This window comes from Pan troglodytes, chromosome 4 (genome assembly GCF_028858775.2).
Source record: "Pan troglodytes isolate AG18354 chromosome 4, NHGRI_mPanTro3-v2.0_pri, whole genome shotgun sequence".
Classification (NCBI taxonomy): domain Eukaryota; kingdom Metazoa; phylum Chordata; class Mammalia; order Primates; family Hominidae; genus Pan; species Pan troglodytes.
In genome coordinates this window covers 55,329,464-55,356,863 of record NC_072402.2, presented here as the reverse complement: position 1 = coordinate 55,356,863, position 27,400 = coordinate 55,329,464, and the positions used below count along the sequence as shown (strand labels likewise).

Below are 27,400 nucleotides of genomic sequence, written 5' to 3'. Positions count from 1 at the left end.
TCCACAGTAGAGGAAGGCAACAAGCTGAAGAACCAGAGCACGTTCTTTGAGGTAGACAGACTTGGGTTACCCCAGCCTATGACCTTGCTCAAGTTATTTCATCTCACAGAATCATTTTCTCACCTGTAAAATTAGGATTAACAACTCCTTCTTTTCAATATTGTAATAAGAACTAAATAATATATATGTAAAATTCTTGATAGAGCTCTTTCATAAGACACTCAATAAAATGAAAGCTATAAGTATTAGAAAAATGGATTTTTTTTTTTTTAAATTGAGACAGAGTCTTGCTCTGTCACCCAGGCTGGAGTGCAGTGGCACGATCTTGGCTCACTGTAACCTCCACCTCCTGGGTTGAAGCAATTCTCATGCTTCAGCCTCCCAAGAAGCTGAGATTACAGGCATGTTCCACCACTCTGGCTAATTTTTGGATTTTTAGTAGAGACAGGGTTGCGCCATTTTGGCCAGGCTGGTCTTGAACTCCTGGCTTCAGGCGATCTGCCTGCCTCAGCCTCCTAAATTGCAGGTATTATAGGAGAAAGCTACGCCGCCTGGCCAAAAATAGAAAAATATTGATATGTTAAATGAAGAAACAGAGTACAGAAATAGTATTTACAGCTATTTAAGATATGTAAGGTAAGTTTAAAATGAGAATAACTGAGGATGGAATAATGGGGTTAATGGGTTATTTTCCTTCCAACATATTAATGTTATTCCATCTTTTTGATTCTCAATTATAAAATTGGACATTTTAGCTTATATGAATGCTTTCCACTGTGATCATGAGGCCAAAATAAGAATGCTAAGCCAGTCTAGATTTTTACAACCTTAAGAGAAAAGAGCTAATAAAAAAATTATAATCCTCCATTGGTCAGAGTTGCAAGAAAATTCAGAAAATTGTATCCAACCAGTACTGAAATACTCATTTGCATATTATATAACCTGAGCAAATTGTGGTTTAATGTCTAAGTAGATATTGGCATATATAAAGATGAGCTTGCTAATACATCTAGTAGGTATATTTTTAATATTTTAAACTTTCATATATAATACTTTATTGATAAAAACTACATACAATATGCAAATACAGTGAAGAAAAGAGAGGCAGTCCCCCTTACCTTCACTCCTACCATTTTTTTTTTTACTCCTAAAAAATAGCCACTACCAAAATCTTGGACAGAGTCTTCCAGAATTTTTTCTACATCTACAAACCTAAGTATTACATGTATACTTATTACATAATAATACTTACAATGAAAAGCATAAGTACTATTACATATACAATAACCAATTTTACAATTTGCTTTAAAAACAACCACAGTCATATTTTGAACAGTAGCATCTCTTTTTTTTTCAGATTACATAATGAATGATCTTACATGTAACACATAAATCCTAAACACTGCTCTGACAGCAGGAAAGAAAAAAGTCCACTTCCATTGACTAAACTTCTCTTTATATTTATATTTGTAAGACTAATAATGTTTTACTTACTTAAACTAAATCACAAGTCTTAATTACATTAATGAGAAGTATCCCTGGGAAATGTTTATAAATGTTTATAAAAGTGTTAAAGAGATATCAAGGAATATGTAAGGTAATATTTTCATAGTATATAACAACTGACTAAATCTGAATTTAAGATATGCAAGAAAGGCAAACAATTCTGCAATCAATGAATCTGCTAATTTTATTAGCTTTATGAGCATAAGAAAATATATAAAGTTTTTCTCAATTTCATGCAGGCACATTTTTTTAAAATAATGCTTAAGAATAAATACTATAATCACTTTCTGCTAGAACCTGGCATATAAATAACTGTTCCTTAAATAAAAGCAACCTAGTATACACCTTTATTATATAAACCCTAAATTTGGACACCTATGTTACAAAGAGACAAATAGATTAATTTTAAGGTTATTTGTATTTTGTCTTGAAATTAATAAAATTTTAATTATAACAGGCTGACCTTTAATAAGAGGAAGGGTATAAAATACAAGTTTGCCATGAAATCCCATTTAAAATGTGAATATCTCATAGCAATTTAATTAAGGCTGTAAGGACAAGTTAGTGTGGACTGCTTTCTATGATACTTGGAGAGAAACAAATAGAAAAAGGTAAAGAAGTAATCCAAAACATTGGATTCTTGCACAATACAACAAACTTCCAAACGTAATGTTTGGCTTTGGGGAATCCCGGAGGACAGTAGACAGATTTGGAGAAAGTAGACCAATGGAACACAAAATAGATTTATGTAATCAGAGTGAAGATGGTAAAGCCAGAAAGATGTGTCCCAAGAACAAAGTATTTTGGAGATCAACCTGGAAACAAATCAACATCTGAAAAAGAGATAAATGGCAAAGTTTTAGGTCTCTCTCATGGGAAGTCAACTGAAAAGGAATGAGGGTAGGGTGGTGGTGGAGAAATGCGGACAGCAACACTGGTGAGAAAACATTGTCCCTCTGAGCAATTTGAGGCCTGTGGCCTTTATGTGCAGAGGCACAAGAAGAGAGGCCGTTTGGGTTTTTTTAATGCTCAAGTAAACATGTGTGTGTGTATGTATGTGTACACATATATATACACACAAACATATATTTTCTTTATATACCAAATCTATAATCTATATTGATTTTACACATGTAATTAAATAAATAAATATAATAGATGTGTCTAATATTTGACTGATAGAAGGATAATAAAATGGCAAAACTGTTACTACAGCTGATTATACCCTCAGGCCAAATTTTTTGGCAGCCGCAGTGATATACCCAAGCGGTTATATTATTAAGTCAGATGTAAGATTAATAACTGGAGAGGTTTCTATAGTGTGTAGTTAAATCTAAGAATCATGCATATATAGAGAGAGATTTATTTCTTACACAGAAATCATTCTATCCCCAAGTCTATGGAGAATATTTTTAGTTAAATGGAAAAATATACACATTAACAAATCAAAATATTTAAAAATGCATTTTTAATTGTGGCTTGACTTATGAAAATATCCCATACAATTTAAAACAAAAAATATAATAATTGTGGATAAAAATAGACTATGGTAATCTCAGAGAGGTAAAGGGTGTCAATGTTACTCATCTCCTGAAATGAACAAATTATTTCCAATTGAAACCTGAATTTGAAAATACATCTCCTGGCAGTTTAGACAAAAAGAGAAATAGTTTGGTTAAACACTATTTTTAAAGTAGTATCATCTTTTCACATAGGAATGGTATAAATTATAAATGAGTTAAATTCATGTATATTATAAATTCTGTTTACTCGTGTTGGTAATTTATATTAGCTATGGTAATTCATACAAGGATTTTAAGGATTTTCCAGTATTTATCGTTTGAGGAACAAAAGGACAGGACTCTCCAAATTTATTTGCAGATGCAATCTTTTCTTTAAATAAACTCAAGGAATAATTTATTGCACGTGTTATTTTGTAAGAAATGGCAAGTAACGTTAAGAGACAAAATCTTCATCTATAATTTATTAAAACTCACAGAAATACTGCAGATGGGGCAATTCTTGTTTCTGGTTGACTGTAAAACACTACAATAACAGCAAAGGCTAACCTATCCACAAAAACACAAGCTAAATTCCTGACGCAAATGATTTGAGTATTTACATGTGTGTTTGCCTGCTCACATGATAATGCATATTTTGCTGGCCTGTTTTCCTCCCATTCTCAACCACCTCACTTCAATCATTGCTTTTATTTCCCCAGTCTGAGGTATGATTATTTCCATTTCAAAGAGGTGAGCTTAGTTATTTATAATCAATCACTAAGAAAAACAAAATAAGACTAACCCCTAAAATAGCCATAAAAGTATTTTGTAAATACCTATTGTAGAAAAAAAAGTTACTTTGTTGGAAAATACTCCTTAAGGGCCATGCCATATGCTGATTAGCATATCAAATCACCATTGGGGAAATAATAGAACATTAGAATACATTGAAACTGACATATTTTTTCATCAGAGTAAAAGCATTAAAATAACCAAAAATATAATTACTAGGAATCATTTCTAATAAAATAAAACATAAGAGATTATTGAATGATAAGCAACTTGATATACATTTAGCCACATAGTTAAATTCAAGTTTGTTTCATGTGTATGATTAAATATAAATAACATTATTAATTTCTAACACATCTGTGCTAAAAGTGAGGGTATTGCTTTTAAAGACAAGGGCAAAGCCTGTCAACCACCAGCCTGCTTGCAGCAAGCAAAGAAGATAAGAAAACAAGCAACTGAATCAAACACTGAAAAATGACAAGTTTTCATTTTCAAAACTCCCAACATATCTGCAAGTTTCTTTCCTCCTTTAAAAATTATCATCAGATAAATTGTTACAGTCCAAGAGGAATTTAAAAAAAAATCAGCACCCATTTGGTTAAAGCACATGAGTTTGGGAACAAAATAAAGAATAAAAGAGCCGCCAATACTGCCTTCTTTCACAAAGCCTCGACATCACACAACTTACTAAATACTCAAGGAGTACGTCAATCTTAAATGAGAAAAGGGGAAAAGCATGAGAGAAAAGAACGTTACCAAACTGCCTCTGCAGTCCTTAGGGAACTTGTAGATCGGGATCTTGGCTTCATAATAATGCTCATTTTGAAAAAATAAAAAGGAAAATAAGTCTTCAACTATTCTGATTAATACATTCTAACTGTCTTTCTGCAAAGAAGATTTTAAAGATATTCCATTTCCAAGGGAGGCTGCTTGAAGAAATCCAATTTTCCCGGAGTCCACCTCCTGTCCTCGGTCCAGCTCATGGGCAAGGTTCTAACACGCAGGAGCGCTTTCTCCCTTCATACTGAATTTACTCCAGTACTAGGCTGTTAGGAAGTGACAGTTTCTTCTGTGTCTTGCAATGCCAAGGGAGGAACTGAATTCTGAATTGATTCTTCATCTGGGTCACAAGGGAAACCAGCATAGTGAAAGAGTCACTTGATCTCTTTTTTGCAATTCCATAGTAACAGATTTAAAGGTTTCTGACACTCGAAGAGCGCAGGTAGAGAGAGAGAAAAAGAAAATGACCGGGAGGTACTGTAACACGGGAGAGCTGTAAAGGAAGTTCCATTTCAGGGCAAGCACAGGAAAACACTCCTCTCCGTGGAGCAAAGAAGTCAGCCAAGGAACAAAGCTCTCCACACTTTGGCTGGGTGGGCTGATTTACCTGCGAAAGTAATTTCTGTGTGTCCCTGCTTAGAATCCAGGGTTTTGTGAATGAGAACTATCATTCAATCTCACCAGGCAGAAACTATTCCTCAAGGGCTGTATGACGTCTGTAAGAAGGCAGTTCAAAACACCGCAGGGCAGTGAGAAAGGAAAAAAAAAAAAAGAAAAGAAAAGAAAAGCCCAGCGCCCAGCCTAGCCTCGTCAATTGCTGAGACTTACAAAGCAAAGGGGCGGATCAGCTCCAGAGACCAGCACTGTAAACCGGCCAAGCAGACAAGAGACCTCACAAAACTTATAAAACCATTTCCTTCTCTGGGAAATGAGATGTCGGTGTTATTCTGGGTAACATTCCGTGAGCACCTTTACAAGGAACACACCCCTTGCCATTAAGTTGTTTATTTACCATAATAAACAAATGAATTTTATAAAAGTCATTCTTTCAAAAAAGTATTTCACTGAAGCACTAAAACTAAACTTTCTCTTTAGAAGCAAAGTTGAGAGAACTTGATGACTTAGCAGCTGTTCATTTTGAGCGGATGTAATGAAATGTCATGCTTTGGAGTTGGTTGTAGAGATGTAAATTACCTCTCAAAAATTCAGCAGAGTGTAACAGGCACCCTTGGATCAGAACATACTGGAATTTTAAACTGAAAAATCGAATGTATTATTCCTGGACAAGTGGCTGCACGTATTAAGGCTGTTCCCTTGCACAATGTTTTCTAAACCTTATTTTTTTTAAAAAAAATGCAAATTTCATTCATCTCTACACACAAAGACTTGGGTTTGCTAATCCTTAACAGCTCTTCAGTAAGGAATGAAGCTTTATATCTTGTCAATATCTCTTATTATTTCGAAGGCCAAAACCTTTCCCACCTCCTAAATATAAAATATTTTCTATTACAGTAGATATAATCTAAGCTGATTCCAATTGCTTCCAACAGAAGGAACAGTTGACCAGCCTGCCTATCTCTCTGAACATCTACACAGAGGATATATACTCCTCTGGGTGTGCCAGCTTCAATTATTTTGTATGTGAATTACCAAGTGAAAATAATGTAAGCATTCTGATTGCTTAAATGGCATTAGCTAGTACGTTGGTTCTCTAGTTTGACGTGAACTTGGTGTTTATTTAGCATTTGCAGACAGGATGTTGGAGTGCAGTTGTGACCCACCCAAACAACTTGGAAAATGTAGTACGGCATCCGCCAGAGGCTCTGGCTGCTTCTTACAACAAACCCTTCATCTGCTCCCCTGGTCACACTTCAAGGTGCATTTGTGACTTAGTCTTCTTTCAATGACTCTCAGGCCTCTTACGGTAAATGCCAATAAATTGCTTTCCACATAGTTACCCCCTTAAGCTTTTCAGTTTCCTTATGACTGCCAGGGGACATTCACACTTTCTTAGCACTGTCCCATGTCTAGTATATTGCTGGCATTTTAAAGCAGGTTAATTAATCATGTATTTTTTTGGAAACTTAAAAGTTTTGTGAGACTAATTATTTTTAGGGGAGAGGGGATTTAGAGGAAGAGGTTTAATTTTTTTCTTATTGGAATTTAAATGTGGGAAAAGAAAGAACAAAAGCAAACCAAGTAAAATTAGGCAACTACTATTTATTTGAAACACTGTTCCCTCCATGTAAGGTCTACCAAATAGCTTCCAGTTGCCATTTCAGAAAGAAAATGACAATGATCAGAGAATGTAATGTCTGTTGAGTTTTCAACTCTCCAGAAATAATTAGCCTGTGTTCTACTGTCCCCCAGATCCACGTTACAATGAGATTATTTAGCCTGATGCCACTCCCTTCTCTGTCACACACACACAAGTTTAGTGCAGCCCCATGTGCTGTTCCTTGCTTACTTGCCCAACATTCTACATCTTCCAAGCATCTTTCTCTGAAAACCTAACACACTTATTGGGCATCTACTAAAGACTGTATAATAGTACCATAATGACTAAGAAATCGTCCCTCTCCCCTGGCAAAAACAAACTTAAGTGGGGAATCTGACAATGTATGGAACTAACCAGAATACTCAAAGTTTTTGGATTGGTACATCAAGGTTGCCATTACAGAGAAAGAAAGATGCGCTATGTTGTAAGACCATTGAGATTTAAATTTAAGTTTTGCTTCTACTCCTAATATTTAAGGTAGTGACAGAATAAAAAAAAAGTATGTATTTGATGTTACAGAGTTTTATCCACTTGTAAGACCATTTCTCACATGAACATTTCTGAAAGAATGTTTTGTTATCTAAGCATCCTGTAGTTTTCCCTCTGAAAAGCTTCCCCAAATGGAAAAGATATGGCATTTCCCTCGAAATTCCTGTTAGCATGCAAGCATATGATGGCATGCAGGCTGATGAGGAGGCCTGAATATGGGGAGACTGGATTTAGGAACCACGTGGCCCATGCTTTTGATCCAGAAGCTGCGATTATTTCTCAGTATTTCCCTGTTGTAGTGAATTGTATAATGTATGGACCTTTTACTTTCTGGTTGTTACCACGTTTCAATAGACTGTACCATAGATGTATACATCCATTGGGTCATCCATCTGTAGATGTTTTGTTGAATCAAATGACTATGTCATTTGATGTTTCTGAAACTTCAGTCATAACACCACCTTCATAATTCTTTCCATATTAGCATTCCATCTATACCATGATTTGATATTTTTCTTAATTGACTCACTTTTTAAAAAAACTTAAACTGAATATAAAAGGTAACTTTATATTTATTCTGTAAATAGATTTAATATACTGGTATAATTTGCCCCCAAAATATAAGATATATTAATAGAAAAAAAAGAGTCCAAAATAACTCCTAAAGTCTGTCTCATACCACTAATGGTGCCCCGATACAACTTGGCAACACTTACATGGAAAGCGTCAATTGCATACAGGTAGATTGTGCGCACCTAAAATGTGATCTCCCTTTCTCTTATCATTCAATGGTGAGCGTGACTTGTGAGACTTATGACATTTATCCATGAATTAAACATTAAACATTAAATGAAGCCAATTGAATGAGGTGTTACGGAGTAATTTTACTATACAACTCAGGTTTTCTCAAGTATTACTATTTTCAAATACTCTTCCTACTATCAAATCTTCTGTTCTCTAAATTCCTATTTTCAGATTACAATAGATATTCTATACTTTCCAATCTATCATGAGCATATTTCTTAGAGCCATATTATATATCAACTAAATATTCAGGCCTCTCAAATATGCTGAAATTCAGTACTCCAGATATGTCAAACTAACTTTTTAGAAAAAAAGACCAGGGGACTGCAGTTTTTACAGTTTCCTGCTATTCTCTATTGTACTCTAACGTTAATGAGAATAAGACACTGAACTCCTGTAGCAGTTCCTCATTATTGAGAAATATTGTGTTATTTTCCTTATCTGGAGGGGAATTTTGAGGCAATTTCTAGAGGTTTCTTTTATTTTATTACACTTACTAGGAATACAATTGGATTCAAGGACTTTCCTACTGGCATGAACCTTGCTTGGAGCTACATTCCTTAATTCCCAAAGGAGAAGTCTGGAGTATTATATTTTGAAGGCTTTCCTATCTTCAGATTTCCTACCTCTTTCATAAACTGTCAGGTTAGGATAATAATAATAACTACTAATTATTAATTACCTACATGCTAAGTAGACTATACTTTCTTACTTATACATCACAACATCCCTCCAAAGTAGATGTGATAATAATAATTTCATACATAAAGAAAGTCAACAATTTGTTCAAAATTTTTAGTCCCAGGTATATTTCATTCCAAAGCTTGCTCTTCATGATGTGTATGTGTGCATGTATGTATGTGTGTGTTTGTGTGTGTGTGTGTGTGTGGAAGACAAAAAGAAAAGAGGAAGAGAAAGAGATTAAAAAATGCTACCACGTTTTTGGAAGTTTTTAAAATTCATCCATCCTCTTTAGTTGTACAGTGGCAATGAATTAATATAATAAAAATGGTGCACGTACATTACTAGTATAATGATAAACATATTTAACAGCTAGAAAATGTTACATCTTTAAGATATGCAGGATTAAACAATCTAACTTCACTGTCCTTGTTTCTAATTTTTAGGCACTAACTTTTAGGTATCATAAACACTGTGATGAGGGCATATATGACAACATCATGAGTTTGTTAGCCATAAAATATGATAAGGTCTTTGACCATCTCACAACATGAGTAATGGTAGTTTCCTGTTACCTATGCAACAGATGACATTTTGATTGCCTCATTAGGCAATACTGGTTAACAAATGATCATTTTAAAAGGTAACAATACGTGAGACCTCTGGTAACGTATAAATTTCAATATTTGTCAACAAATTACATTGGCTATTAAAAGGTACAGAATACTAGTTTTTAAAACTAGAATAAACATTTGTGCATGGAGTCAGTAATGTTGACATAAAATGAATTTTGTAATTGACTTTCAGAATTTTGCACTAATTCAATACTGGATTTCAGAAGAAAAATTATCTAATTTAAAATTTTCTAAGTGCTGCTGTATTTCCTTTGCATTCTGCCTCTCCTCTTGTCCCTCTTTCACATTTCTTGTTCTTCTTTATTCTAAACTTAAATGCATCTCTGCAAATTTAACCTTATTTTGAATTAAATATTTAAATTTTACTAAAGAAATACATGTAAATAATGTAAACAAAGAGCAATGAGTGTAGTATCCTCAAACTCCAGCATTGATTCCTGATCCCAATTCATACACAAGAATGAGACCCTAGAAAGGTGACAGTAAGCTCTAAGTGCATGGGTGAGGCTTGTGTACTGGGAGTTTTACTGCAGCATCATCAAGTGCCCAGTGGGGATTTTCTTTGCCTCTTCCAAATGTTACTATTTGTAAGAGATTTTTTCCTCTGGGGTATCTCTATTTTTCTAGAGAAGGATATAAATATGCTTCCTAGCATTCTGGTGTGGGTAGGAGAAGGACGCTGAAGGTCTTACTGACACATTGCAGACATTCATTTAATTGTCCTAAATAAAGTTAAACATACAGCCATTCTTCTCCTACTCTCTGCCTAGTATCCCAAAGTCTCTGTCTTCCATGGAGAGGGATGCAAAATATGTTGACTACAATGAAAAAGAGTGAGGGCTTATGGAGAAGTGTATATGATATATATGTTCATACACCTGCTATATTTAGAACTCTTCCATCTTCCAAAGTATGTTTTGGGGGACTGGGGCAGCTCAGTTTGCTTCACTTTAGCATTGTTCTCTGATTTGGTTAAGTCATTGACCTTTTCTCCTCCTACTTCTGTCTTTATGTATTGTGGCTTAGAGTCACAGACATCTCCCAGTTTCCTCAAAGATGAAATGTACCTTTCTGTTTTTTGTACTAATTATTGGTTTCAGTGACTTTTTAAAGAAAAAAATGGCATAGGAAGATTGTTTCTCCACAGTTTTAAAGCTAGAAATCTATAACTTTTACTTTCAAACAATTTTCTATGTTTATCTAAGCATACACATTTACAAATTTTATTTATCAAATGACTATATGTCAACTCTCTCTAAGTATAGGTAAATATTAAGTATTTTTTATTATGGTAAAATACACATCACGTAAAATTGACGTTTTAACCCTTTCTAAGTATACTGATCAGTGGTGTAATGTACATTCCCCCTGTTGCACAACGATTATCTCCATCCATCTCCAGAACTTTTTCATCCTTCCAAATCGACAACCCTGTACTCATTAATAGTAACTTCCTATTCTCCTCTTCTCCCAGCCCCTGACAAGCACCATTTGGCTTTCTGTCCGTATGAATTTGACTACTCTAGATATCTTATATAGTGGAATCACAAAGATTAAGTTGTAAAGGTAGATTCAGAATCGCATAGCCAGTTATGGTCTAGATGTCTCATTATTAAAGAAAAAACAATTATGGAAGCACAAGGTTTGAAGATAACAATTCACACCTTGAGAAATCAATGTACTTGCCTTATCCATCATCAATTCTTTACAAAGTATTCACTTGACTTTCATAGACAAAGTCAAGAGCAAAAATATCTTTGCCTTTACCAACATCTGGTGTGTGTTTTTAAAAATTATTCTTCTAACTATTTTTTTTCTGTTTAAATATATACAAATGTTATCAGTGCTTACCCAGTCTGGTCACATTATAACTTTAGTTCTTATTTCAAATTTATAGTAGCTTCCTGTATTTAATCAAGTAGTTCCTAACTCTATATACCAATCTCAAGGGATAAAGCAAAAATTTAAAATTAACTTACTTCAATAATTCTTAAAAGACTTTTGAAAGAGATAAAACAACTGGAAAGACCACATTGCCAAATGAAGCCCTAGTTTCTAACACTGAGATAAATTGAGGTTTTCATTAAAATAAGATTTGAGGCTGGGCGCGGTGGCTCATGCCTATAATCCCAGCACTTTGGGAGGCCGAGACGGGTAGATCACCTGAGGTCAGGAGTTTGAGACCAGCCTGGCAAACATGGTGAAACCCTGTCTCTACTAAAAAAATACAAAACTTAGCTGGGTGTGGTGGCGGGCACCTGTAATCCCAGCTACTTGGGAGGCTGAGGCAGGAGAATTGCTTCAACCTGGGAGGAGGAGGTTGCAGTGAGCCGAGATCCTGTCATTGGACTCCAACCTGGGTGACAAGAGTGAAACTCCAGCTCAAAAAAAAAAAAAAAAAAAAAGATGTGAACAGCAGCCTGTCAAAAATAAATGCACACAAAATGTGTTTTAATAATAATTTAGTTTCTGATGTAATGGGAAATGTTGAAAATTGTTTTATTAGAAAGTAAACTCTCATCAGGACCTTTAAATTTACATTTATTTGATAACATTTTTCTTGCACATATTAAAAATGCCAAAATAATCCAGGCAACTCAGGCAGTTTCTCCTTGATCACAGATTACAAATAAGTTTTCTCTAACGTAAAACAGCTGCTCCGAGAAAAACGCCTACTATTTAGGAAGGGAATGTAGGATCAAGTTAAGAAGAGGCCTTTGGAGTCAGACTGCCTGGTTGCAAATCCAAATTCCACCAATCACTAGTTGTTTGATTGCAAACAAATTATTTAACCTTCCCTGGCTTCAGTTTCCTCAGCTATAAAATGGAGATAGAAGAGAATTTTCTGAGGACTAAAAAAGACATGTAAAACCTTAGCAAAGTATCTAGAAAATGGTAAGGAATCAATAAATAATATCTGCTATTAAAAATAAGTTTTAAAAGAGTAATCAATAAGCTATGGAGAAAAGCAGCTTTAAAACTTAAAAATATATGTTACTGCACTAGTATTTGATTTAAAATAATTGGTTTGTGCTTTTGTCTTCCTTTGGATCCTGTCCTCTTGACTCCCTTTACACATAGCTTGTGTAGTTTTCCTGACTCCTATTTTACACATCTAAGGTTTTTTCCTCTTATCTTTGGATTATCTTTCAAAGACACACACCTTAAAATGTCAAAGCCTGTGATGAAAAACCTTCTATAGCTTCATATTCCTTACAGGATCAATTTCAGCCTTTTTTGTGTGTTAAATAAAAACTTCTACCATTTGGGTTCAATCTGCTATTCAGCTTTGCCCTTGATAACTAATTTTTCCCACCCTATATTGCCAACCACACAATCTCACACACCTTGCCCCAAATCTGCTCACTTTGTTTCCCCTGCCTGGGGAACCTCTCACCTTTCTCCCACTTCCTTGCTAAGTATATTTCCTACTCTGCCTTCAAGATCTAGCATAAGTAGCAGTAAAGCCCAACTAACTCCAAGACAAACTCAGAAGTTCAGTCTCCTTGGATTGATTCAATCTGGGAACATCTCAGGTTAATTTTGTTTATTATTATTATTATTTTATAACACATTTGCAGTATATGGCAACACACAGTGAACAGCACAGGGGGATTCAAATCCCACAGCCACTGTTTAGCTATCGATTTGGACTCTGTAAGCTTTGAAAACGCATTATCTCTTTAAGATTCAGTACCTTCTTCTACAAAATAAGGACAATATGCACACCTAGAATCCTCCCAGGGTTCCTCTGGGATTAAATGAGAAAACATGCTGTCCAATCTGCAATCCCTTGCTCTTGATCACTTTCAGATCTTTGCACACGCATTTCTGGCAGGATTATCTTTCTTTTCTTTTACCCCTCTTTTTGATCAAGAGTTAAATCAGGACTACGCCTCCCATCCTGCTGCTCTGCAATCTGAATTAGGTGTCTGGCCATGCAAACCTCTAGATGTTCATCCTAATTCCTTTCAATTTATCAGCACCATATGGTCATCCTCTCTTCATTTGGTTAACTATAAGCCACTAACTAGGAACTCCTACTGGAAAGGATTGTTTTACCATTCTTGGTAGAGTACAAGGCATTATGGAGGCCCAAATAGAAACCTGGGCCTCCATAATGCTGTGAGTTTCTTTGAAAACAGGGAATGAGGCTTCTTCATCTTTGTATTCAGAATACCTAGCACAATATCTGGCTTACAAGGTATTTGCTTAACAACAGAATAAATCTTTGGTCAACAGTGGTAGATAAGCCCTTTACAGATTTTCTTCCTGTGCCCTTTTGTGGCATTTGCTTCATGGCTGGAATTAGATTTCAAAAATTGAGTCTTGCCTCTTTCTTGTTTTTCATAAGCTTCTATCCCTAAAAGTTACTTTAGATGCCTTCTGTGCCAAAAAGGAGTTCCTACAATAGTGTTATAATTAAAAAAAAAAATTCTCCCAAAGAAAAAGGAACTGGTTGCCAGGGTAAAGAAATACACTGGAAGAAGTCTTATGCAGGCACTGAGCCAACGCCAGCATCACTGATAAGAAGCGAAAAATTTTTTGTAAATATTTAGGAAAAATGGCCTTAATCTGGAGAAACTATTATGCAATGTGATATTCAACCCAGATAGAGTATTTGAATTCTAATAGGAACCTTTTGGAAGCTCAATTCAAAGAAATAACTTTTCCAGGAAGAGTTTCCCCACATTTTGGCAGGACAATGGGGAGGGTGTTTGTGTCATCTTATAAAATCTGCCAGTCAGTCACCACTGTCTATGAATGAGATGGCTGTTTCTCTGGATGAAAAGGCTGCATCCTGGCCAGTCTCTAAGAACCTTATCTGGAGCCACTACTAAGTGTTGTCCAATCTGCAACCCCTCACTCTCGATTACTTTCAGATCTTTGCATATGTATCTCTGGCAGGATTATCCTTCTTTTCTTTTACCTCTCTTTTTGGTAAAGATGCATTAGCACATTCATATTTGTATCAACCACATGAAGACTGTATATCCATGTACTGGATGAGAGGACCGAAGGGCACTAAGTGCTTCCCCTACAAGTTCAGTGGACGAACCGGGTCAGAACTCAAGCCTGCTGGCTCCAGAAGAGAAATCTGAAGATGACAGGATGAGCTCCCATTTATTGATTGCTCACCACGTGCCAGGCACTGGGTAAGATGTTCCACATGTTCTCTCATTTAACATTTAAAACAAACTCATAAGCTAGGTACTATTATTTCTTCCACCGCACAGTCAAGAAAACTGAGGTCTACAGGAAGTTAAGTACCATGCCCTAGGTCTTACATTAGGACTTAAACTTAGATTACCCAAATGAAGCATAACCTGGGGAAAGCATAACCTCGAGAACTAAACAAATCGCATTTTAAGTAACATCTCAATAGGAAATTTTTTAAAACTTATTTAAGCAATTCTTTGAAAAGAACGGTAGAATGGGTAAACTTATTACTCTGGACATGGTTTTTTTGTGCACATGACATTGAAATCATTAAAAGTTAGTCACTGTTTTTATTCTAGGAATCACGACTTTCAAATATTTCAATTATTTAGATACCAGACTGCAAGTGTACTCAAAAGTAACTCTTGAAAACAGTGCCATTAAGCAATGACTCCTCATTCTGCACACTCACATTCCCTGGCAACTACTAACCTGTTTTGTAATCTCTATGGACTTACCTATTCTAGATATTTCATTAAAATAAAATACAATATGTGACCAAACAAGTAACTTTTGGAAAAAATGCATTTTTACTTTACTATGTTGGTTCTTTCCTTGGAATTAAGACCATTTATTTTTTATTTCAAAAACACTTTCTTTGAATGTATCATATTTTCATTTAAAATTTTCTTTTTGGATGGAGAGGGAGGTGGAGCCATATGGCTAAACAGCAGCCTTCCAAAGGAACAACAAATTGAACAACTCTCCACACAAAAAAGCACCTTCATGCACCTTCATAAGAACCAAAAATCAGCTTAGGTACCAGCTTAGCCACAGCAGGGTAAAGCACCAAAGGGGTTCTAGGGGTTCCTGATTCCAGGGCTTGGCTTTAGATGGTATTTCTGGACCTTCCCTGGCTTAGAGGTGGGCCCCAAAATAGATTCCTAGGCCTGGCAGCATTCACCACAAGCTGACTGAAGAGCCCCTGGGCCTTCAGTGAAAATCAGCAGTAGCCAGACAGTACTTGTCGCAGGCCTGGGGCAGTGGTGGCCACAGGGAGAGACTCCTCTGCTTGTGGAAAGGAGAAGGAAGAGTGGGAAGGACTTTGTCTTGTGACTTGGGTGCCAGCTCACCCACCGTAGAATAGAGTACCGGTAGATTCCTAAGATTTCTGACTCCAGGCCCTGGCTCCTGTACGTCATCTCTAGACCTGCCCAGGACTAGGAGGAACTAGTTGTCTTGAAGCGAAGGATACAAGCCTGGCTGGCTTTACCACCTGCTGATTATAGAGCCCTAGTGCCTTGAGCAAACATAGGCAGGAGCCAAGCAGTGGTTACTGCAGGCTTTGGGCAAGACCCAGTGCTATGCTGGCTTCAGGTCTGACCCTATGCAGTCCCAGTGGTGGTGGCCACAGGGGTATTTGTGTTACCCCTCCCCCAGATCCAGGAAACAGAGACAGAGAGAGAGAGAGAGAGAGAGAGAGAGAGAGAGAGAGAGAGAGACAGACAGACACTGAATCTGTTTGTTTGGGACAAAGTAAGAGAAGAGAAAAAAGAGTCTCTGCCTGGTAATCCAGAGAATGACTCTGGATATTATCCAAGACTACTAAGGTGATACCTCTGCAAGAGCCACAGTGTTACTGGGCTTGGAGTGCTCCCTAATGCAGATATTCCTGCAGTGACCAAAAACTCAGACCACAACACCCAAGTTTCTTCAAGCATCTGGAAAGCCTCACCAAGAAGGACAGGTACAAACAAGCCCAGACTGCAAGGCTACAATAAATACCCAACTCTTCAACGCCCAGACAACAACGAACATCCACAAGCATAAAGCCTATCCAGGAAAACATGACATCACCAAACAAACTAAATAAGGCATCAGTGACCAATCCTGGAGAGACAGAGATATGTGACCTTTTAGACAGAGGAAACTCAATGGAATTCAAGATAACACACAGAAGGAATTCAGAATCCTATCAGATAAATTCAACAAAGAGATTAAAATAATTTAAAAGAATCAAGCAGAAATTCTGGAGTTAAAACACGCAACTGACATACTGAAAAATGTCTCAGAGTCTCTTAACAGCACAAAATGATCAAGCAGAAGAAAGAACTGTGAGCTTGAAGACAGCCTACTTGAAAATACAAAGAGAAGACAAAAGAAAAAATAATAAAAAAGAAAGAGGCATTCCTAGAAGACTTAGAAAATAGTCTCAAAAGGGCAAATCTAAGAGTTATTGACCTTAAAAAAAAGTTAGAGAGATGGGGGTAGAAAATTTATTCAAAGGGAAAATAACAGAGACCTTCCTAAACCTAGAGAAATATAACAATATTCAAGTATAATAAGGTTATAGAACACCAAGCAGATATAACCCAAAGAAGACTAGTTCAAGGCATTCAATACTCAAACTCACAAAGGTCAAAGATAAGAAAGAATCCGAAAAGCAGCAAGAAAAAATAAAAAAAAACCATACACTGGAGTTCCAATATATCTGGCAGCAGACTTCTCAGTGGAAACTTTATAGGGCAGGAGACATATTCACAGTGCTAAAGGGAAAAAAACTTTTATCTCAGGCTAGTATATCCTGTAAAAATATTCTCCAAACATGGAGAAATCAAGACTTTCCCAAGCAAACAAAAGCTGAGGGATGTCATCAACACCAGACCTATCCTGTAAGAAATGCTAAAGAATTCTCTTCAATCTGAAAGAAAAGCATATTAATGAGCAATAAGAAATCATCTGGAGGAACAAAGCTCACTAGCATTAGTAAATACACAGAAAAACACAGAATATTATAACACTGTTATTATAGTTTGTAAACAACTCATATCTTAAATAGAAAGAATAAAAGATAAACTGATCAAAAATAATAGCTACAACTATTTTTTGAAATATAGACAATACAATAAGATATAAAGACAACAGAAAGTTTTAAAGGGGAGGACAAAGTTAAAATGTAGAGTTTTTATTGGTTTCCCCTTTGCTTGTTAGTTTGTTTATGCAATCAGTGTTAAGTTGTTATCAGTTTAAAATAATGAGTTATAAGATATTATTTACAAGCCTCCTGGTAATCGCAAATCAAAAAATACACAACAGGTTCTCAAAAAATAAAAAGCAAAAAATTAAAACACACCACCAGAGAAAATCACTTTTACTAAAAGGAAGACAGGAAGGACAAAAACCGTATGACCATTTCAACCGATGCTGAATAAGCATTTGATAAAATTCAACATCCCTTCATGATAAAAATCCTCAAAAAATCGGGTATAAAAGGAAATACCTCAACACAATAAAAGTCATATATAACAGACTCACAGCTGGTATCATACTGAATAGGGTATAACTGAAGTCTCTTCTTCCAAGAGGTGGGACAAGATAAGGATGCCCACTTTCACCACTAGTATTCAACATATTAATAATACTGGAAGTCCTTGCTAGAACAATCAGACCAAAGAAAGAAATTTGAAAGGAAGGAGGCAAATTATCCCATTTGCAGAAAATATGATCTTAAATTTGGAAAAACCTAAAGATTCTACCAAAACACTATTAGAATTGATAAATTCAGCAAAGTTGCAGGATACAAAACAAACATACAAAAATTAGTAGCATTTCTACATGCCAACAGTGAACAATCTGAAAAAGAAATGGAGAAAGTAATCCCATTTGCAATAGGTACAAATAAAATTAAGTACCTAGGATTAACTAAACCAAAAAAGTCTACAACGATCTATCAACTATCAAATATTGATGGAAAAAAAATTAAAGAGAACACAAAAAAATGGAAAGATACTCCACATTCATGAATTGGAAGGATCAATATTGTTAAAATGTTCGTACTACCCAAAGCAATCTACAGATTCAATGTAGTCCCTATAAAAATACCAAGGACATTCTTCCCAGAAATAGAAAAAAAATCCTAAAATTTATATGAAACTATAAAAGACTCAAAATAGCCAAAGGTATCCCGAGCAAAAAGAAGAAAACTGGAATACCAGTTTTGAACCCAGAAATGAATCCATACATCTACAGCGAACTCATTTTCAACAAAGGCGCCAAGTATATACTTTGGGAAAAGACAGTCTCCTTAATAAATGGTGCTGGGAAAACTGTATATCCACATGCAGAAGAAGGAAACTAGACTCCTATCTTTTTCCATATACAAAAATCAAGTCAAAATGGATGAAAGACTTAAGTCTAAGACTCTGAACTATGAAACTACTAAAAGAAAACATTGAAGAAAGTCTCTAGAACATTGGACTGGGTAACAATTTCTTAAGTAATACCCTACAAGCATAGGCAACCAAAACAAAAATGGACAAATGGGACAAATAGGATCACATCAAATTAAAAAGCTTCTGCACAGCAAAGGAACAATCAACAAAGTGAAGAGACAACCCACATAATGGGAGGAAATATTTGCAAACTATCCATCTGACAAGGGATTAATAATCAGAATATATAAGAAGCTCAAACAACTCTATAGGAAAAAATTAATCTGATTTAAAAATAGGCAAAACATCTGAATACGCATTTCTCAAAAGAAGACATAAAAATGGTAAACAAGTATATGAAAAGGTGCTCAACATCATTGATCGTCAGAGAAATGCAAATCAAAACTATTGTGAGATGTCATCTCACTCCAGCTAAAATGGCTTTTATGCAAAAGACAAATAATAACAAATGCTGGTGAGGATGTAAAGAAAAGGGAACCCTGGTACACTTTCGATGGGAACGTAAATTAGTACAACCACTATGGAGAACAGTTTGAAGGCTCCTCAAAAGACTAAAAATAGAGCTACCATATGATCTAGCAATCCCACTGCTAAGTACATACCCAAAAGAAAGAAAGTCAAAATATCAAAGAGTTATCTACACTCCCATGTTTATTGCAGCACTATTAACAATAGCCAGGATTTGGAAGCAATCTAAATTTCCATCAACAGGCGAATAGATAAAGAAAATATGGTGCATATATATAATGTAGTACTATTTAGCCATAAAAAAGAATGAGGTCCTGTCATCTGCAACAATATGGATGGAAGTGGAGATAATTATGTTAGGTGAAATAAGTCACTCACAGAAAGACAAACTTCACATGTTCTCCCTTTTTGTGGGAGCTAAAAATTAAACGAAGGAGACAGAGAGCAGAAGACAGTTTCTGGAGGTTAGGTAGGGTAGCGTGGAGGGAAGGGTGGGATCCTTAGTGGGTATAAAAAATGTAATTAGATAGAATCAATAAGAGCTAATATGTGATAGTACAACAGGGTGACTATAGTTAACAATTTATTGTATGTTTTTTAAGCAATTATAGGGTAAAATTGGATTGTTTGTAACATAAAAAAAGGATAAATGCTTGAGGTGATGTATACCCATTTACCATGATGTGATTATTATGCATTGTATGTTTGTATGTATTCCACAAATATATACACCTACTATCTATGCACCAAAATTAAAAATTAAAAAAAGTTAAAAAAAGTTTTTGTTTTTTTTTTTTTGAATGGATAGCTTCTGTATAAGGCATAGGAAAGCAGACTTAACTATTTAACCTGACCTTGTATATTAATTTGTGCTCTTTTGGGGAGAAACACAGCCTGTTCATTCCAGGCATGCAGTGAATGCTAAAAAAAATACCCACAAACAACATAGAACAGTGATTTTCAGAAGAAGGGATCTAGTGTGTTCTCTATGTTCTTAAAGACAGTGCTTTGTCTGATATTTTTGCAAAAAAGTTGAGTCTTAAGTATGGTGCTTGGCAAAAGTTGCTTTATGGAAAATGGAAGGCAAATAAGCAAAAAGAGATCACGCCAAAATACTCCCTGTTTTCAGGGCAGATTGTTATTCCATATGGGGAAAGAATATGAAAAAGTTCTCCCACCCAAGACCATGAAATTTAAGCCCTCATTCAGTTGACAGTCTTCAGTGAGTCAGATTCCTGCAGGATTTAAGTTACTCCCTGGCTGACTCTCAGGCATCTCTGCAGATAGTTAACCTTTTTCTTGTTATCTTACAGCAACTATAAATTCTTATTAGAGTGATAAAAAGCAATAACAATTTAAAACATAAGCTATTTTTAAAATAACAATCTTGCAAATGGGTAGTACCTTAGGCAAAGATGTTTTAATACCTTTTTAGGCCTCACTACTTATATCTAACATATTAACATGGACCCACTTTCCACAATGTAGATTATTTTTGCTATCAACAGTCTGGGAAGGGTCTTTATAATTTTGCTTTTGAAATTATGTGGCTACTATTAAACTCATTTAACCAATGACTGGCCTTGATTTTCTTTGCAATCATCCAGCATACTTGGAGATACTTGTAAAATAAAAAACTCAGCACGTAAGTTTTTTTAATTTAGTAAAATGTTATGAATACTCATTTGACAATTATTGAAGTCGATATAATCTTATGCTTTGAACATTTAATTAAATGTTAGTCCTCATTTTTGCAGTTTTCTGTTTGTATTCAATTACTTCATTTTCCAGGTCTCAAATGGTTTTATAGCCCCATGAGAAGCTCATAGGCTGTAGCCCCTGAGGACTGTAGTGCCTGGTATGGACCACAGAACCCTGGAGGTGGGATCTGGAAACAAAGGGAATTCTGGTAAGAAGTGATTCATGCAAGGAGATGTATTTAGCATTTCCAGATAGTGCCCTATTTCCTGTAGTACCTTGATAATTATGAGTTACCTTCCCTTGCTAATGAGATGAAGTAAGTCATCAAGCATTTATTGTTACAAGGGTTTTATTCATGATCCAGCTCATACTTAGTATCATAGATGATTTTTAGAAACCACAAATTGTGGTTGCCAGCTTTGAGGACCTAAAATTTAGCTGGGAAGAAGAATACAATTCTCCTTAATGTTTTCTCTGGAATAACTGAACACATGAGATTGCAAGATGATGAGTCCAAGGTTTGGATATATGAATGACCAAACTAAAGCAATAATATGGCTTTCTTAAAAAATACAGTTATTTAAATGATTCTAGTTGTGTTAAATCATTCTTTTAAATACCTGGTGAGTGGCTTAGGAACTAAGATAGAGTCTGAGAAGAATAGCATTGCTGGTGGCCCCACCAGGATGACAGTCATTATTATGATCCAACAAAATAGGAGGATCATTAATTTTTCACTCATTCCCAGAGATGTAGTTTTGAACAGGGCTAGGTTCTTATTTCAATTAGAGAAACTAGAACCATGAAAAGAAGATTTCAGCCCTAAGGAAAACAGATATATCAGAGTTTAAAACTCCGATTCCCATTCTGCTCAATTGCTCAGTGGATATGGTCATTATTTTTGTTCTTTGAAATGGACTTTGTTTTTTAAGATTATGTAGAATGTATTGTTTGGCAAAAAGCACAGGATATTCAAACAGAGGCCCAATAACCAAATGCATTTTTTCTCCATTGTGTTCTTACCTAAATAGGAACTATAATAATAACAAGGCCTCAGTAATGCAGAGTTCTTGCCCTTCTGTAAGTGGGCAGGGTGCATGTGCAGGTAGGTAGGCCATTAGGTCAAATTTCAATGTCTGAGCTACTCTCCTGTCCCCATGGGAGTCACATACCACTGAAGGCAAAATCTAGCTGCAGGGTCACCTGTGTTGCATTGGAGGACTGTGAGTCATCTCTTCATACTTAGCTCTGCAACAGTATGAAAAGGTTACCACGACCACGCTCACCTATTCTGGTGAATTAAACGTATAAGCAGCCTGCTTCCAACTCCTTGGAGATCATTTCTGAGAACATTTGTCTTCTCAACCTGTTGCTGGACATGACTGGAAGCAGAATAAATGACTATAGAATGTTTAGTTTACCCAGATAAACTGCTTGGCAGTCTTTGGATTATGTAAAATTAATTGTGGAAACTTAATGTTGACCAGTGATCATAGTATGAGGACAGACCTACTTAGAAGCTGTTTTGTGTGTGTGTCAGCCAGTGTTACTAAGAATCATTTAAGGGAATGAAGAGTAAAACTCTTTTATGTAAGGCATTAGTTTAGCAGGGCCACTGCATCTCTGTGTGAGCTGTCCATTGCCCAACTCTAGGGAGTACCATTTTTACAAACCACAGCATGAATTGTGCTTTCAGAACTGTGCAAAATGGTGGCCCTGTCTTTCTGCATCTCAAATGGTGACATAATGTAACTATATTTTCCATCTTTAAATAGATCCTGAAAGCTCAAGTTGAAGCACTGGGGCTGACACTCTGGGCTACACAGAGAAAGCAGTGTCAGATGGTGGTGAGGAACACCTTGTAGGCAGACTGCCAAGGTATAAGTCCCAACCTGGCCCTTACTCCAGCCAAATTGCTTTAGTTTTCTATGCCTCAGTCTCCTCAATTGTAAAATGAGTGAAATCAGAGTGGCTGGGAGAATTACATTAAATAGTGCAGGTAAAATACTTGAAAGAACAATGCACGCAGTCACGGACTCAATAGATGTTAACTCTTAAGACTGTGTCTCTCTTTTGTTCTATCATTAGGATTCTGGAATGAATAAAACATTATCACAGCTGTTTTACTATGATTCTGCTTTAGGAATATTTGTGGCTGTAGAGGAAACATTTTCTGTGTGCCTTTATGAAAGCTAATAACTAGGAACAGTTTAATAGAATGCTCTTAGAGAAAATGAAAAATAGAATTTTGTGACAGCCATTAAGAGTTTAAAAGAGACTGTGGTAAGGATTGTCTCTTCTGGATGCTTTCAAATGTAATTATTGGTGAAGGCTAATAGAAATCCATGAAGTTTCAGATACTGATAGAAAATGAAAGGCATTCCAAAAATAAACATTAAGCAAAGGCTACAAAATTAACATTATACCTCCCCATTTATCTTTTTTTCTCTCAGGTGGCACAAAAGCTTGACAAAGGGTCTATGAACCATTTGAAGATTTTTGTTGTGATAATCAGGTATCTATAAATGCCATTGTTTAAGAAAGCTAACCAAATAACGTTTTACTATTGACTAATAAACTTTTCTAATAATCTTCAATTTTATTTTAATAAAATATTAGATGTAGTTCAGTTTCTCAACTCTGGAATAGTGACCCAGGAAAAATATGAGGGAAACTTGAAGTCTATGGAAGTTGTATTTGGTGTTAACTGAGGCCTTTGTGTCAGCCCAGCACGAACTGTAAAGTCAAAAGTGTGACTTTCTCTTTCTGGTCTTGACAGGCTTTTGTTTTGATAGACTTGTCCTCATCTTTAACCTCCTACTCTTCTTCTAGGTTATCCAGGTAGCTCTTCAGGTGCCCAGGGTGCCTGTTGCCTCTGCTAGCCTGCCTAGTTCGTAACATCAGGCAGAGATGAGGCAGGAACTTCTGCCCTCAGGCTTGATTAGTGGTTATAAGGCCAAGGATCATATGAAAAAGGTATCACCTTCAGATTACCTTCCCTGTGTATTCTGTTTTTGTAGTTTTCATCAGAGAGTAAGCAACCGTCATGTGAATATCGTGTCTTTAATGATCTGTTAAAATGGCGGCTCTCAGAGAAAGTGCTCTCCATTCTCCTCCTCCTACCTCAGGCCCCCTCAGAGATCAGGCTGGTGGTGTTAGGGAGTGAAGCAGGCTAAGTGTAAGGAAAAAAAAAAAAAAAACAGCTTTGGAATGCTGATGGACAGCAACTCATATTTGTCCTCAGTGTCAGGATAATAAGGACTCGTGGGGGTGGGAAATATTGTAAATACAAACCTTGAAAGGAGGTAGCTGCTATTCAGAGAGCCAGCATAGCCAACGTTTCTCAATTGTACAGAGAAATGTGAAGTTATATGTGAGATCTTTCCACTTTCAATCGTGATGCTAATTCAAAATGAAAAAAAAAATCTGACTGGCCTAACAAAACAAGTTTGGGGTCGGGGTGGTTACTGGGTTTCCTTTTAGCTGTTGTTTGGGACATACTGATGTACTGCTTTATTAATCTCCAAGAAACTCATTTATGTTGAGTGGCTAATGCATCAGTAGGGTAATATTTACTTTATATTTTAATATTTTATAAGTTAATAGATATAATAAATAATAGTAACCATACAGTGGGATTAGTTTCCAATGGTAAACATTTCAGGCCTTCAGGCCTTCAGGAGGAATTTTGAATTGTGATGAAGTGGCAAGTGCCTATTCCATCCAGGCATAAAACCAATCCTAGTCAATTTATTAAAAAAAAAAAATCCTGCATTGTTACTCTTTAGCTAATGATTAACTAAAGTCTGAGTGACTAGTAGAATGAGTAATTTTGTTACATAAGCCAGAGAAGGTGGAAGGAAACTAACACTTATTCAATACCTACTGTCCACTGGGTACTTCATCTATATTTTCTCTTCTAATCTTCAAAACAACACTGTAAGGTAGTTGTTACAAATAAGGAATAATTACAACTTATTCCTTATTTTGCAGCTGTAAGTTGATGTTTAGAGAGGTCACATCTAACTCTCTTGGATCATGCTTTTTCATTATACAAGGAATATTGATGTTGCCAAATATTAATTCAGGAGCTGGTACAGTTAGAAATTAGTAACACACACACACGCGTAAAAAGCAAGGTTAAACTCGCTAGGTTAGGCAAGGTTAGCTGCCATATGATAGCTTAAAGGGAAGAATTCTGTGCTGATAAATGGAGTATTTTTCTCCTTAACTGAGTCATCCTGTGTCATTGTTAGGCACTGTAGACAGTGCATATGTTAACTGAGATCTGATACTTCCTTTTATCCCTTAAAAATCCAACACAGGGCTCACTGTAATTAGGTATAAATAGGTGACTTAACCCTTCAGATCTTTCTGGAGGAGAGATAAGTGTCTTATGAGATTGAAATAGGAGGGATCAACAAAGATTGGAGAAGAATTAAGGGCTAGCAAAATCTGTCATGATTCCAAAAGGATCGAGTAGAAAGTGAAACTAGTTCATGCATTTTCACGACAGCTTCAGAGTTAACATCCTGTAAAGGAATCTATCAACATTGTGACATTTGTTTAGGCTTCTATAAGTGAGAAAATGTGTCCTCCCATGCAATACTAAATGTTATTATAATGTTATCTATTTAATCCAACTTCACATAAATCCCAATGATTAAATCTACTATCTATTTAGAATATTATCACATACTTAGGAAGATAGATCAATAAGTACTTACGGGTCCTTGTGGTAAATAAATACTAATGTATAGATGAGGTTATACTTGCCTTAGAGAGTTTACAACAAAAAGAGGGATGGGTAGTGAAAGACATAATGTCCATGAAAACCACCACATTATTGCTTTATTTGCTTCACAGGCCTCATATGTGAATTTTTTTTTTTTAACTATAGATTCTTACCTACTAAAGTAAAGTTTCAATGAGTGCAAAATTTGCCTGGCTTCTATCCTCCTATGTCCCCAGTACCTAGAACAGTGCCTGAACTTAGGAAGCCCTCAAGAAATATTGGGCAAATGAATGAATGAATGAATGACACAGATCATGAATGTTATAATGAGAAAGCAGAGAAAAAATATTATCTGGGCTGGATAGTCAGAGAATGTTTCCAGGAGAGGGGATCCCAAATATGGACTTTTAAAGCTGATAAAGGAAGGCAATTTCCTTGAGAAGAATGGCATAGACACAAAGGCTAGGTAAGGGCAAAGAGACACCTGGAGTAATGTGGATTTACTGTTATTCTATCAGTAAATCTTGATGAAAAGACTTGAGGCCATGTAAAGAAGAACTCTCTAATAAAAATGGAATGGGTTCCCTTGGGGTTGGTAGGAGAGGTGATTTCTGTGAGGAGAGGTACTGGAGCTTGGGGTAGAAGAACACATAGCAAAAATATGATAGCAGGCAGCCAACCCCAAGGCACAAGTGAAACTTTTTTTTTTTTTTTGAGACAGAGTGTCACTCTGTTGTCTAGGTTGGAGTGCAGTGGGATGATCTCACTCACTGCAGCCTCTGTCTCCTGGGTGCAAGTGATTCTCACGTCTCAGCCTCCCGAGTGGCTAGGATTACAGGTATGCACCACCACACCAGGCTAATTTTTGTATTTTTAGTAGAGATGGGGTTTCACCATGTTGACCAGGCTGGTCTTGAACTCCTGGCCTCAAGTGATCCACCCATTTCAGTCTCCCAAAGTGCTGGGATTACAGGTGTGAGCCACCATGCCCGGCCATAAGTGTAACTTTTAAAGTTTCCTCTCACCTTGGGATTCCAGGCCTCTCTTTTGGCCTGGTTGCTGAAACAATATAGGAGAATTTCTTAAAATTTTCAAGGTATTCATAAATGGAACTTTGCTTTCCTCCTCCTAAATCAAGACAAAGCTCACACTGACCACAGGTTATCTTAAATTTGGTGAAAACATATTTCAGTTGGTGGAAACACAATTGTTTTGCAAGTTAGCTGCAGAAGTGGTAATTGAAAGTGACATTTAAGAAACATTTTCTACGGATCTCAGAAGATGATTACTCATTTTGTTTTGAAGGTTTATGATATGCTAAAGTGTTTTTAAAGCACATTATAATTAAACAACTTGTAAAAAAAATTTAAATTTCCCCCTATGGAAGCTCCTATTTCAAATGTAGTCTAGAGAGAATTTCAAGTAAACATGTAACTGCACATCTGATTTTGTGATAATTTGCTTTATACTTTTTAATATCATCTTTGATGTTACATATTCAGATGTTTAAATACCAATACAAAAACAATAATAGTTTTGTTTAAATTTTCCAAACACACAAAACAAAGAGAAGCATTCATTCAAAATACTTGTATACACATGCAAACAGAATTAACTTTGTGTTTATGACTCACATA

At 35.9% G+C, this 27,400-nt stretch overlaps 1 protein-coding gene across 24 annotated transcripts in view; it reads right to left on the bottom strand.

Annotated features, from left to right (window-relative positions):
* The window catches only part of PDE4D (phosphodiesterase 4D), a 1,566,198-nt gene that overhangs the window by 302,683 nt on the left and 1,236,115 nt on the right, over positions 1-27,400 (bottom strand). The window contains exon 1 of one of the 24 annotated variants that reach the window (XM_016954545.4): positions 4,557-9,839. The exons of the other annotated variants lie outside the window; for them this stretch is intronic. Within the exon in view, the coding sequence (XP_016810034.1) occupies positions 4,557-4,621 (65 nt within the window). The 5' untranslated portion in view covers positions 4,622-9,839. Of the gene's footprint in view, positions 1-4,556; positions 9,840-27,400 lie in introns of those variants that run through there. 24 annotated transcript variants of the gene reach the window in all.